This window comes from Oncorhynchus mykiss, chromosome 23, assembly GCF_057628025.1.
Source record: "Oncorhynchus mykiss isolate SJ-2025 chromosome 23, ASM5762802v1, whole genome shotgun sequence".
NCBI lineage: Eukaryota > Metazoa > Chordata > Actinopteri > Salmoniformes > Salmonidae > Oncorhynchus > Oncorhynchus mykiss.
In genome coordinates, this window is record NC_143044.1 from 40551962 (window position 1) to 40566253 (window position 14292).

The 14292-nt window shown below is 41.6% G+C and overlaps 1 protein-coding gene across 3 annotated transcripts; it reads left to right on the plus strand.

Annotated features, from left to right (window-relative positions):
• The first annotated feature begins 7935 nt into the window (after nucleotides 1-7935).
• LOC110502928 (neuronal pentraxin-2) lies at nucleotides 7936-13919 on the plus strand. Of its 3 annotated transcripts, none has more exons than XM_090217483.1 (5): nucleotides 7936-8067; nucleotides 11110-11329; nucleotides 11650-11894; nucleotides 12131-12310; nucleotides 12674-13919. In XM_090217483.1, the coding sequence occupies exons 1-5, from the start codon at nucleotides 7951-7953 to the stop codon at nucleotides 12908-12910; spliced, it is 999 nt and encodes a 332-aa protein (XP_090073609.1). In that variant the 5' UTR covers nucleotides 7936-7950; the 3' UTR covers nucleotides 12911-13919. The 3 variants fall into 3 exon arrangements, with proteins under 3 accessions (XP_090073609.1, XP_021436953.3, XP_090073608.1); XM_021581278.3 differs by lacking the exon at nucleotides 7936-8067 and adding an exon at nucleotides 8450-10137; XM_090217482.1 differs by lacking the exon at nucleotides 7936-8067 and adding an exon at nucleotides 9405-10137 and having other exon boundaries at nucleotides 11113-11329.
• Nucleotides 13920-14292: the final 373 nt, after the last annotated feature.

Below are 14292 nucleotides of genomic sequence, written 5' to 3' on the forward strand. Positions count from 1 at the left end.
TAGCCACCTCGTGCGTTTCCGTCGGTAGGATTAGTGGGGTTCCGTGTGGTAGAGGGGATCAATCCAATTTGCAAAAAAAAATAGATAGCAGCCGATAAGACAGCTAACAATTAGCGGACTGCAGATGGGCGTTCAGGTAACGTCGCGACGGAGGAGCCAGCTGGATAACTCCCTCGGGCAGATAACGTCGGTAGTCCAGTTGTGAAGGCCGGGTGGGGCTCCGCGTTGGCAGTAAAACGGGTCCGGATAGGTGATTGTAGCCCAGGAGTGACTGATGGAACTCTTCAGCTGGCTAGCTCCGGAATAATTGATGTTTGCTCCGGAATCGACGTAAGCCGATAGTCACACGGATAGCAGCTAGCTAGCTGCGAGATCCCGGTATAAATGTCCAGAGCTTGCGGTTGAAATCCGGGGACATGGAGAGAAAAATAGTTCCGGTCCGAGCCGCGCCAGACAAAACTGGCGATAGATTTTCGAGCTAAAGGATAGCTGATGACCACCAACCGTGGTTAGCTGAATACTAACGATTAGCCAGTAAGGAAGCTAACTAGCTTCTGGTTAGCTTCAGGCTAGCTTCTGGCTAGCTTCTGGTTAGCTTCTATGGAGGATTACAGATTTGAGGTAAATAATACTTTCTTTTTCATATATAAATTGGTGAGGCGGGTTGCAGGAGAGTGTTTTGAAGATGAGTTTATGGAAAAGAAAATATATATATATAAAAAGGTATGCGAAGAAAGTTGTAAATATATATATGGTTTCTCTGCCTTGGTTTCTCTAATGACTGACTTGCCTGGTTCACCAACTACTTCTCAGATAGAGTTAAGTGTGTCAAATCAGAGGGCCTGTGGTCCAGACGTCTGGTAGTCTCTATGGGGGTGCCAAAGGGCTCAATTCTCGGGCCGACTCTTTACTCTGTATATATCAATGATGGAGCTCTTGCTACTATTGATTATCTGATCCACCTCTACACAGACGACACCATTCTGTATACATCTGGCACTTCTTTGTGTTAACAAACCTCCAAACGAGCTTCAACGCCATACAACACTCCTTCAACTGCATTTAAATGCAAGTAGAACTAAGTGCATGCTCTTCAACCGATTACTGCCCGCACCCTCCCACCTGACTAGCATCACTACTCTGGACGGTTCTGACCTAGAATATGTGGACAACTACAAATACCTAGGTGTTTGGTTAGACTGTAAACTCTCCTTCTAGACTCATTAACCTGTTATGGCTGCATCCCTTTGTTCTCAATTTCCGCCTGAAGACATACCCTAATCTAACTGCCTGTAGCTCAGCCCCAGAGGCAAGGATATGCATATTCTTGGTATCATTTGAATGGAAACATTCTGAAGTTTGTGGAAATGTTAATTGAATGTAGGAGAATATAACACAGTAGATCTGGTGGAAGAAAAGAGAAAGAAAGAGCATACGTTTTCTGTTTTTTATTGTTGTAGCATCATCTTTCACATGTACTAGAATAGCCACACAGTCAGGTAGGATGCTGGAGATAATTTTGATGGATAACACAAGAGGGCAACTGTAGGTGTGCAAAGTTTCAGACTGATAACTTCAGGAATGGGTGAGCTACATGACATTTAGCATGGTCACCCAGGTGTCCCACACAAGTTGCCCAAATGTACCCAAGTGGCCGAATTGGTGAAATGAACTATAACTATATACAACAGTGCAAATAACTATATACAACATATCAAAAAGTAATTCTAACACACACAAAAACAAAACAAAAATGTTTTAAAAAATATTAGAAAATAAATATTTTTAAAAAACAGTGCACCCTTTGGAAGTCCTCGACACAATATTTTGCTGCCTGTGCCATGTCCCATAGCAATCTCTTTCTGATGTAAAGCAGAGGCAAACTGAACAAGTGGTGCAGTTCATGCGACACAGAACACAACGACGCCTCCATGCTGTGCCCTTTTGGCCCTGAGGCACAGTCATGCCTGCAGTAATGAACTGTGGCATATGAACACCACTGGGGGCAGAGGTAGAGCGGGCAGCTTGGCACCGGGGGCTCCCAGTCGGAGTCGCTATCACTGTGAAAGAAAACATTTAAAGAATATTTGTATTGTATGAGCCTTTTATCATCACAGAAAATAAACAGATATGTATTGTATAGAGCAGAGGGAACAGTCACATTCAACTCCGGCCATTGTTGTGGGCCTGCCCTCCCCTGAACAGCACCCAATGGCTATTTCATATGGAAATGGAGAGGAGTAGCAGGCGCAGTGGCCATGTGTGTGATTGTTGTTCTACTCCATTCCATTTGAATAAAAAAATGGAAAATATAATCTGACATGGAATATATATATATATATATATATATATATATATATATATATACATACACACACACACACACACACACACACACACACACACACACACACACACACACACACACACACACACACACACACACACACACACACACACACACACACACACACACAAACAAACAAACAAACAAACAAACAAACACACACACACAAAGCACACATTTCATTGCAAATTGCAAAAAATATATATTTATTTCATAAAACGGCATTAGCACTTACCCGTCCAGAGGTACGTCCTCTCCTTGCAGAAACAGCTCCTCAGTTCCTGTTTGAATCATAACACTCAAAGATTCCTCAAACAAAAAATCTGTCTCACTTTTTCACTTTCACTTTAGACTTTGACTTCGCTTTTGCTGATTTATTCGCCATGATATCTTCAATGAAATCGTTGAAAATACAACTTTCCGAAATACTGCTGCACGTAACAAGCCTCACAGCAACTCCTCTGATCGTCAAGGCAAGAATGGAGTTCGTTACGCGTGCGATTACAAACAAGGAATGGTGGTCCAACCCAAAACCATTACATACTGGCGTTTACCTCAGCTCATTGGCTATCTACCCAGCTAGATTTCAAGAAGATCTGTGGTCATTGGGCAGAAATACAGTCCATCAACAAAGCTTCACTAAAATTATTGGTGCTCGTTGTCTTCAAATCAGTTCACTTCGGTCAATACTCCCAGCAAAAAAAACAGAGGTTTGGCTGTGTTGCAAACATCCAGAGGAATGCACTGAAACCAAACATGACTAGATAAACGATGGTTTACCGTGTGTAATTACGTCGAATGCTCCATAAAAAATTGATAGAGATGGAATTCGCGGCACAAACGGGTTACAAAATGTTTCGATTTAAGCTATAAAAATGGATTTTATCAAAGAAAACGGCACTTCATTTGATCACTGGGACCCTCAGGAAGAGAAATAAGAGCAGGATATCAGAATGTAAAGTCATAATTTTACCTTCAGATGTGAATGTGTAAAAACTGTCATGGCGGAAAATGTTTCTGTTGTTGATTGCTCTTCTCAAACAAAAGCATGGTATTTGTTCTCTGTAATAGCTATTTTAAATTGGAAAATGTAGTTTGATTACCAAGATGCTAATCTTTTGAAGGATGTAAGACACTTGCATTTTCAAGAATGTTTAATGTTACGTCACTCTGAAATTTCCCCTGATGTTGATCCCTGTACAGGGATCGCAGCCATAAACATCTCCAATCCAAAATGTAATCTAGACTAATGGTCTGGGGCTGTTTTGCAGGGTTCGGGCTAGTGTCGGGTTCACCTTGGGGTCATGATAGGGGCTATACCAAATGTTTGATGTATTATAATAATTGATTATGCTTATGTTGTATTAATAGAAGGGGAGGGGTTATAAGACCCCTCCCTCCTTACATTTATAGGGTCCTATACTGCAGATTAACAATATATATTAATTATAATGTTTAATATTGTACCACAGTATTTCCAGTCTCTGCCTCTTATAAAGAAATGGTCTGAGAGATGTGTGACTGTGAGACAGAACTCTGCAGGGGAGTGTAAGAGATAAGAGACTAGTCAGACATTCCACTATAAATCAACTTGGGGAGTGGACATTTACTGCTGAGCCTTTAGATAACACTGAAACTCTTGTTTGTATAGCTGTGTAGGTATGGGTTTGGTTTCAGGAGTAGAAGGTAATGACGTAGGCAGTGACATCACTAAGATATGACTGCAGGCATAATAAAACAACTTGGACCCTTTTCTATTTTGCAGAACTTACTCGGAAACATGCGTGCTATGTTCCTGTTGTCAATTTCTGTCTGCAATTGCATTAATAAAGGTTTTTGACTGATTTAATTAAAGATATTGTATGAATGCTTATTTCATCAATGAGCCAATGATTGACAAGGAACAAGGAATGAACCCCAACACTAGTCCCCTTAGTTCCAGTGAAGGGAAATGTTAACGCTACAATGACATTGTAGATGATTCTCTGCTTACAACTTTGTTGCAACAGTTTGGGCAAGGCCCTTTCCTGTTTCAGAATGAAAATTCCCCTGTGGACAAAGAGAGGTCCAAACAGAAATGGTTTGTCGAGACAGAGCCCTGACCTCTACCCCATCAAACATCTTTGGGATGAATTGGAACGCCGACCATGAGCCAGCCAATGGAAGCAAGTCCCCGCAACAATGTTCCAACATCTAGTTGAAAGCTTCCCCAGAAGAGTGGAGGCTGTTATAGCAGTAAAGGGGGGACCAACTCCATATTGATCCCAATGTTGTTGGAATGAGATATTCAAAGAGCAGGTGTCCACATACATTTGGTCATAGTGTGTAGTGTGTATACAATGCAATTCGTAAAGTATTCAGACCCCTTGACTTTTTCCACATTTTGTAACGTTACAGCCTTATTCTAAAATGGATCAAATATTTTTTCCCCTCAATCTACACACAATACCCCATAATGACAGAGCAAAAACAGGTTTTTAGACATTTTTGCAAATATATAATTTAAAAAAAAAAGAAATATCTTATTTACACAAGTATTCAGACCCTTTGCTATGAGACTCGAAATTGAGCTCAGGTGCATTCTCTTTCCATTGATCATCAATGAGATGGTTCTACAACTTGATTGGAGTCCAAGTCCACCTGTGGTAAATTCAAAATGATAAAACATGATTTGGAAAGGCTATATATAGTTGAAGTTGGGAGTTTACATACACCTTAGCCAAATACATTTAAGCTCAGTTTTTCACAATTCCTGGCATTTAATCTTAGTAAAAATTGTTTTAGGTTAGTTAGGATCACCACCATATTTTAAGATTGTGAAATGTCAGAATAATAGTAGAGATAATTATTTCAGCTTTAATTTCTTTCATCACAATCCCAGTGGGTCAGAAGTTTACATACACTCAGTTTTTGGTCGCATTGCCTTTAAATTGTTTAACTTGGGTCAAATGTTTCAGGTAGCCTTCCACAAGCTTCCCACAATAAGTTGGGTGAAATTTGGCCCATTCCTACTGACAGAGTTGGTGTAACTGAGTCAAGATTGTAGGCCTCCTTGCTCGCACACGCTTTTTCAGTTCTGCCGACAAATTTTCTATAGGGTTGAGGTCAGGGCTTTGTGATGGCCACTCCAATACCTTGACTTTGTTGTCCTTAAGCCATTTTGCAACAACTTTGGAAGTATGCTTGGGGTCATTGTCCATTTGGAAGACCCATTTGCGACCAAGCTTTAACTTCCTGACTGATGTCTTGAGATGTTGTTTCAATATATCCACATAATTTTCCTCCCTCATGATGCCCTATTTTGTCAAGTGCACCAGGCCCACCTGCAGCAAAGCACCCCCACAACATGATGCTGCCACCCCCGTGCTTCACGGTTGGGATGGTGTTCTTCGGCTTGCAAGCCTCCCCCTTTCCCTCCAAACATAACGATGGTCATTATGGCCAAACAGTTCTATTTTTGTTTCATCAGACCAGAGGACATTTCTCCAAAAAGTACGATCTTTGTCCCCATGTGCAGTTGCAAACAGTAGTCTGGCTTTTTTATGGCAATTTTGGCACAGTGGCATCTTCCTTGCTGAGGGGCCTTTCAGGTTATGTCAATATAGGGCTTGTTTTACTGTGGATATATATACTTTTGTACCTGTTTCCTCCAGCATCTTCACAAGGTCCTTTGCTGTTGTTTTGGGATTGATTTGCACTTTTCACACCAAAGTATGTTCAATGCCAAAGTATGTTCAATGTCATCTCAATGTCAATGTCCTTGAGTGGCCCAGCCAGAGCTCGGACTTGAACCCAAACTAACATCTCTGGAGAGAACTGAAAATAGCTGTGCAGCGATGCTCTCCATCCAACCTGACAGAGCTTGAGAGGATCTGCAGAGAATGGGAGAAACTCCCTAAATACAGGTGTGCCAAGCGTGTAGGGTCAAACCCAGGAAGACTTGAGGCTGTAGTCGCTGCCAAAGGTGCTTCAACAAAGTACTGAGTAAACGGTCCGAATACTTGTGTAAATGTGATTTCAGCTTTTGTTTTTAATACATTTCTAATAATTTATAAAAATCTGTTTTTGCTTCATCATTTCATTTGATGATTGATGAGTAAAAAAAAATATTTTATCCATTTTAGAATAAAGCTAACGTTAAAAAATTGGAAAAGTCAAGGGGTCTGAATACTTTCCAAATGCACTATATATACACACATATATTGGACACACCTACTCATTCAAGGGTTTTACTTTATTTTGACTATTTTCTACATTGTAGAACAATAGTGAAGACATCAACACTATGAACTATGAAATAACACATATGGAATCATGTAGTAACAAAAAAAGTGTTAAACAAATATATTTTAGATTCTTCAAAGTAGCCACCCCATCTCAATTGGGTTGAGGTCGGATGATTGTGGATGCCAGGTCATCTGATGCAGCACTCCATCACTCTCCTTCTTGGTCAAATAGCCTTTGCTGGTTAATTGTGCCTTTGAATTCTAAATAAATCACTAACAGTGTCACCAGCAAACACCTCCATACCATCACACCTCCTCCTCCATGCTTCACGGTGGGAACCACACATGCGGAGACACGGCTGTTGGATCCAAAAATCTGAAATTTGGACTCATCAGACCAAAGGACAGATTTCCACCGGTCTTATGTCCATTACTCATGTTTTTTGGCAAGTCTTATTATTATTGGTGTCCTTTAGTAGTGGTTTCTTTGCAGAAAGAAACCTTTGACCATGAAGGCCTGATTCACACAGTTTCCTCTGAACAGTTGATGTTGAGATGTGTCTGTTACTTGAACTCTGTGAAGCATTTATTTCCTGTGGCGATTCATGAGAGCCAGTGTCGTCATAGCAATTGATGGTTTTTGCAACTGCACTTGAAGAAACTTTCAAAGTTCTTGAAATGTTCCTGATTGACTGACCTTCATGTCTTAAAGTAATAATTGACTGTTGTTTCTCTTTGCTTATTTGAGCTGTTCTTGCCATAATATGGACTTGGTCTTTTATCAAATAGGGCTATCTTATGTATACCACCCCTACCTTGTCACAACTGATTGGCTCAAATGCATTAAGAAGGAGTGGCAGGGTAGCCTAGTGCTTAGAGCGTTGGACTAGTAACCGGAAGGTTGCAAGTTCAAATCCCCGAGCTGACATGGTACAAATCTTTCGTTCTGCCCCTGAACAGGCAGTTAACACACTGTTCCTAGGCCGTCATTAAAAATAAGAATTTGTTCTTAACTGACTTGCCTAGTAAAATAAGAAAGGAATTCCACAAATGAACTTTTAACAAGGCACACCTGTTAACAGAATTGCTTTCCAGGTGACAACCTCATTGGAGCTGGTTGAGAGAATGCCAATAGTTTCCGAAGCTATAAACTATATTTTGATTTGTTTAACACTTTTTTGGGTACTACTATGTGTTATTTCAGTTGATGTCTTCACTATTCTACAATGTAGAAAATAAAGAAAAACCCTTGACCGATACTGTATACACGCACACACACAAATAGATTATATTTTCACCAGCTGAGCTTTGCACCCCTGTGTCAGTATACCGAACTGTGTCACAAATCACTAATTGGCTGTTAAGTGACCGTTTTCGATGCCATATCAAAAGCCAACCCCACTGTGGTTACAGAGCTTCCCGTCTTCCTCTCAGTGCTCATCTCGCCTGCTGTTTAGATGCTACTGTCTTCCAGATTTCAGTCAGACCACGAAGGTGATGCTACTAATTGTTTACCTGCACATCCTTTATCATGAACATTGGTTGACACCAAGTGTTCTTAGGGCCAACCTGGTCTCAGAGCATTTTATATTGTTCTGTATGTAAATTTGAGACACTCCTTTTAGTATATGTTACGTATTAATTTGTGGATGTCCATCACCCATTTCGTATGATATGTTAAGATTTACAATTCATATATGTTACGGATTTGGAAGTAATACAATATGTTACGAATTCGCAAGACGTAGAATATGTTACCAATTTTCAAAATGTATGATATGATTCCAATTTGTTGTGGGTAACGTTACCTAGGTGGCTAACATTATCTAGCTGGCTAACGTTTTCTATGCTCGGGTTAGGGATAAGGTTATGAGTTGGGTTGCAGTTAAGGTTAGGGAAAGGGTTAGCTAACAACATGCTAAGTAGTAGTGTTATATGCCCAACCAACCTCCCTCCGTTTTTGCCTTAAGAAACCTTCCGTCTTATTTCACCATACCAAACTGTAACAAATCTTACTAATTTGAGTGTCCCGGATTTACATGTACTATGTCTTTGAGACCAGGGCAGGCTGACTTAATCGGTGTGCATGATGGCAATGATAAAACAGCAACAATTGATATCCTTATTTGGTCCTGTTAGACATCTGTTTCCTTGTCAACTCTACTCACCTCCATTTTCATCATTCCATCAACTTTGCTCTCCTCCTTTCCATCATCTTCCTTTCAGTGTCTAGTATATCATGCCAGGCGGTTCTGGATCTTTCCATTGGTGGTGTCAGAGTGCTCACTAGTTACCACAGCCACAAATGTATAATGCCTGCCTATTTCTACAATTTCTCTTCTCAAACTTTGATTTTCAACCTAACATTAAACCCTAACCTTAACCACACTGGTAGCCTTATGCCTAACCTTAAATTAAGACCATAAAGCTCATTTATGTTTTCATTAATTTTTACGATATAGCTGAGCCACGAAGTCAAAATTGGCTATCTAGTGGAAATCCCACCTACCTATCTTGTCATCTGTGATCCCAGTTGAGCCTTTAGTACTGGTGTTTGATGGATCTGAACCATATGTGTGAAGGCTTTCCCTAATTTATTTAATACTATAGTTTTTATAAGGATATGGAATATTGGACATTGTTATAGCATCTATTTCAATTGATTGGTCAATGATCATACAGTACCAGTTAGATACAACTCAAAAATGACTTGTCCATCATACAGAACCTACCTATACGGACTGTAGTTATGGCAACATACTACAACCAATCCAATCGCGCCATACATCTGACAGTAATCTTCTTAACTCATGGTCGCTGTCCTTAAAGCACCATTAAATGCGGATTGAAGGCATGGAAACTTTGAGCGTTAACCCAGACTCATGTGGTTTTACCATCGCCTAAATTTTACTTGTCAAAATTGTACTTTGTATGGAATGATAACGTTTTGAAACAATATATATCGTTTAATTCGAGATTGACTATGGTATTCCGAGTAGATTACCGCTTTCTCGGCGTGTTTTACGCACCGGATTTGAAAGGCATAATAATCGGTTAGGCGCCACCCGTTATTTCACTAAAGATTAACGACCAAAATACTGCCCTGGTATGTTATCTCTGTTGAGATTGTTGTGTTTTTACGCACTGGGACTGGGCTATGAGAAGCTTGTGCGTGGACAGGATGACAATCCGGATACGGGAGCCCGGTTCCTATGCCGATCCATGACGGTTGGCGCTGACACATGTTTGGTCCCCGTAGTTCCCGAACCAAACACGGCAGCTCAGGAGGAAGTGTTGAGGAACACAGTCATGCAGCTCCGTGAAACGGTTCTCCAACAGAAAGAGACGATAGTCAACCAACTTGGGACCATAAACGAGCTGACCACCAAGCTCTCCCTCTGCGAGTCAGCCTCCGAGGAAGGGAAGTATGAAAGTGGTGGATCTTGGAGTAAAAACAAAAATAATCAGAACACAATGGGAGATTTACCCAGAGATCCCAATGATACAATCGACAACCTCGGTAAAACCATGCAGAGTCTGAAGGACCGACTGGAGAACCTAGAGGTAAGACACGTAAATTACTCTTTGGTTCCTAAATCATGGAAAGGGAGTGCTGAAAATTATCGTCACCAGTGTGACTTAAATACATCTGAAATAGGCCTAATGTTTAAAATTGTTGCCCCTTGCATGATTGTCTGCTTATTAAGTAATTGAGTCCAAAGTGAACACCTGTTGCTGTGGTCAACTTTGTGGCCAATAAATTTGCTCCCATTTTGGCCTGTGGCCTATAATATTCTATTTTTGCCACCATGTGGAGGCATACCCTAAATGGATTAGCCTTTTATCTCCTTTACCTTCCAGTGATTAAGTTCCCTATGTCACCTTACTCAACAAATGCATCAGCTCTTAATAAAAGCAGCTCATTCAAATGACCAAGGATATAATGTGTTTCTTGGGATATTTAGGTCTCTTGCAGAGCTGTTTCATTCCAGATCGAAACACAAGTTCAGTAAATCCAATCCTAGCTTGTGTAGGTGTAGTACCATCTGTTAGTTTAGAGCTTCCTGAACCACAGGTAATCCCCATTAGGTCATGCAGTAAAAGTACATTGGGAAACAAACGCATGACGGTATCAAGCTAAACCACACAATAGATGGTGTTTAAGCTCATTATGCATTAACAGGCTTTGGAAACTGGTGAGACAATTGGAGAGACCCAATGTTCTCCATGATTTACAATAAGGGGCCAGAGTCATGTGGCCAGGAAAACAACTCCTGGGCCTTCTGATAACATACTGGCCTACACACAGTGTAGTCGATTTCCACTCAGCCAATGATCTTTGAAAATTACACCCATTAAATAGGTGACAAACATAAGAGACGGGAAGCAGCGCATCTCAGACCTCAATACAAATTGACCTGAAGTCTATCAACCTCCACAGACTGTCTGCGTTAACCTCCACTATTTGTCTGTGACCATCTTGTATTGTCTCCACTTATTTAATTGTCTAATGACGTCTCCATCTTGTCCCCGCAGCAGCAGCAGCAGAGAGCAAACATGTCGGGAGCGTTGTTCCCCAGCGAGCTGCGAGACCTGCTGCAGCACAGGCTGGGAGACCTGGAAAAACAGCTGCTCAGTAAGGTCAACAACCTGGAGGAAGAGAAGTCTCTGCTCTACAACGAGACCACAGCCCACAGGCAGAAGACAGAGAGCACCCTCAACTCCCTGCTGACCAGGATCAATGAGCTGGAGAAAGGTAAATCACTGGAAAAGGAAAGATATGACAGACGCATACAGACATACTCACGTACGCACAAACATATGTCTGTGTACACAATCCGATGACAGTAGTACACACCTGCAGCACAAACCGGGAGACTCACACATTGTAAACACAATGAGTCATTCATTCTATCAATTATCCCACTAACTGACCCAATTACTGCCACTCACACACTGTACCCCACTGCAGTAAACAACTGAGGCTTTAGATCAAATCTGACAAATGTTCATTTTGTTCTCGTAATTTGTGTATAAGTGACTTCATAGACAACTCTCCCATTATTCTCTCTGTAGGTGGCAGTGGGTTCAAGTCCCCCGAGCAGTTTAAGCTGGTCCTCCCCCTGCGTACGAACTATCTGTACGGCCGCATGGCCAAGAGCCTTCCTGAGATGTACTCTTTCACTCTGTGCATGTGGCTGCGGTCCAGCGCCGGCCCTGGCATAGGCACCCCCTTCTCCTATGGGGTGCCAGGACAGGCCAATGAGATTGTCCTCATGGAGTGGGGCAACAACCCCATAGAGCTGCTCATCAATGACAAGGTAAGGGCACTCTAAATGACTCAGTGATTCTCAGTATCGCTGATCTGTGGGAGAGCTTACCGTTATTGACAGGAGTCTTTGTTTTAAATTAGATCTGGCTTTAATGAGGTTGCTGATTTTTAATTTTTTACCAGCTTTACCAAATCCTAACCTTCCTCAATCTAATGTGTATTTCTCCTTTCTGTTTGTAAGCATCTGTACCTACCTTACACTCCTCTCCTATGTTACCTGTCCAGGTGGCTCAGCTACCTCTATCAGTGCGTGATGGGAGGTGGCAACACATCTGTATCACCTGGACCACCAGGGATGGTCTATGGGAAGCCTACCAGGATGGTCAGAAGCTGGGGGCAGGGGATAACCTGGCCCCCTGGCACCGCATCAAGCCTGGAGGAGCCATCATACTGGGGCAGGAACAAGTGAGTCTGCTGACTAGCGCCCCTTATCTGTAGGATACACAATTACATATTTGTATGGGAAATATTTAGCCTATTTTACTCTTGGTTTACAAAAGCACATCAGGTTTTCAGATTTGAATGGTACAGGTTCTTAGCCATGGCCATGAGTACTGAGCTATAGGCTCTAGAGTGTAGACCAAATTTGAAAAGCTCCATCGCTAACAGAAATCCTAAAGATCAGTTACATGAGAAAATAACATATTTTTTTTTTTAGAGCGAATAAAGTAGAGACCAGACAGGTCAAGTTTGTCTGGCTCAGCCTGGCAGTCCACACAGTGATATGTTGTTGTTTTTAACGAGGCCTGTTGTTTATGGCCTCAACAGGACATGGTGGGTGGGCGCTTTGACGCCACACAGGCCTTTGTGGGTGAGCTGAGCCAGGTTAACATCTGGGACAATGTCCTGAAGCCAGCCGACATCCTTACCATGGCCAACTGCTCCTCCTACACCCCCGGGAACGTGGTGTCCTGGCTGGACAGTGATGTGGAGGTGTTTGGAGGGGGAGCAGCCAAATTGCCTCTAGAGATATGCCAGGACCGGCTGTCCGAGACTGAGTCTTAGGATGGATGTCTGTCTGTGGCGTGTTGAGAATCATTTTGTCAATCTTGACGCCTACTGTACCTGCTACGTGTAATGCTGGTCATGTGTTTCGTTTGTCTGTGTAAGGAAAGGCTGATCTACCTCATTCCAGATGATTCTACTACACACAGATCCAGTTTTACACACACATTGGCAAACAGACTTAATGACACTGGATTTGGCATGTGAGGCTGGTTTAGGCATGCGTGTGGCATGGGAGGTGTAAGGTGCACAGATTAGCCGTCCCACGAATGACAGAGTCATTTACGTCCCAGGCCACAAACTGTAACCTACATCCTAGGACTTACATACAGTAATCTACATCTCCTGATGGAAGTCATTAAAGCCTGTTCCACCTTGAGTGGAGAGCAGATTTAGGGGAATATCCAATCAAACATCAGCCAGTTGACCGCTATGTTGAAGGTTTTCAATAACCTTTTGCAGAGATGAGGGACTAGTTTTGATCTTTGAGTTAGTTGGTAAACATTCCATAGTTATGTGTGGAAATCTGTGTTCTTGTGGCATCATGTCTGTTGTACTATAATGTTAAGGTTTCATTATCCATTACTACCCATACTGTTTTCAATACCCCAAGTCCACCTCAATGCCTGCAGCAGTATATGTTGTCTCAAAACTGTTCCGTAATTATCCTCTTGTTGTTAGGGACACGTTGGTTTGTTTAGGCCTACAATGTCTGCGCAGTGGTAGTTTTCAAGATCAAACAAAGCGTAATTTATATGGGCGCATTGTTACTGTTAAATGTGTACATATCATTTTTCAAGCAGATAAGAACAATTCATTATGTACGATATGAACAATTCATTCATGTGTACGAGTGTCTCTTTCCATGAAAACAATGATTTTGCTCAAGAGACAATGCTTACTTTTCATGTGGCCTTTTGAAGATGTTCCAGATGCACTTTACTATGTTAACTATTGCCAAATTAACAAGAATGTGGAAAAGGACAAATAAAACACTATTGAAAAGCAGTGTTTAAATAGTGGTTAAATTGCATAGACCAGTAGCTTTAACCAACAGCAGGCCAAGGCAGCATTAGTCATGCTTAATTAAGACATGAGAGCAGCTCAAAGGTGGCGTCACTCATTTAGGCAGACTTCTACCTAGTGACCTACAGACCAGTGGGAAAACATCTCCCTGACTCTCTCTATTGGAAAATACATGGAATTTGGTATGTTTTAAATGGAAGTGGGCCAGGGTTAGTATCTACACATTCTTGCAATGCAGTCCTGTATCTTATAAAAACCCTTGCTTTTTTTGTGTTCTACCAGAGGCTGTTTAGTTGAAGGTCAGTTTGTCTGGAATTCTGGGTCAGGTTAACTAACATTATAAAAGTACAACTCAA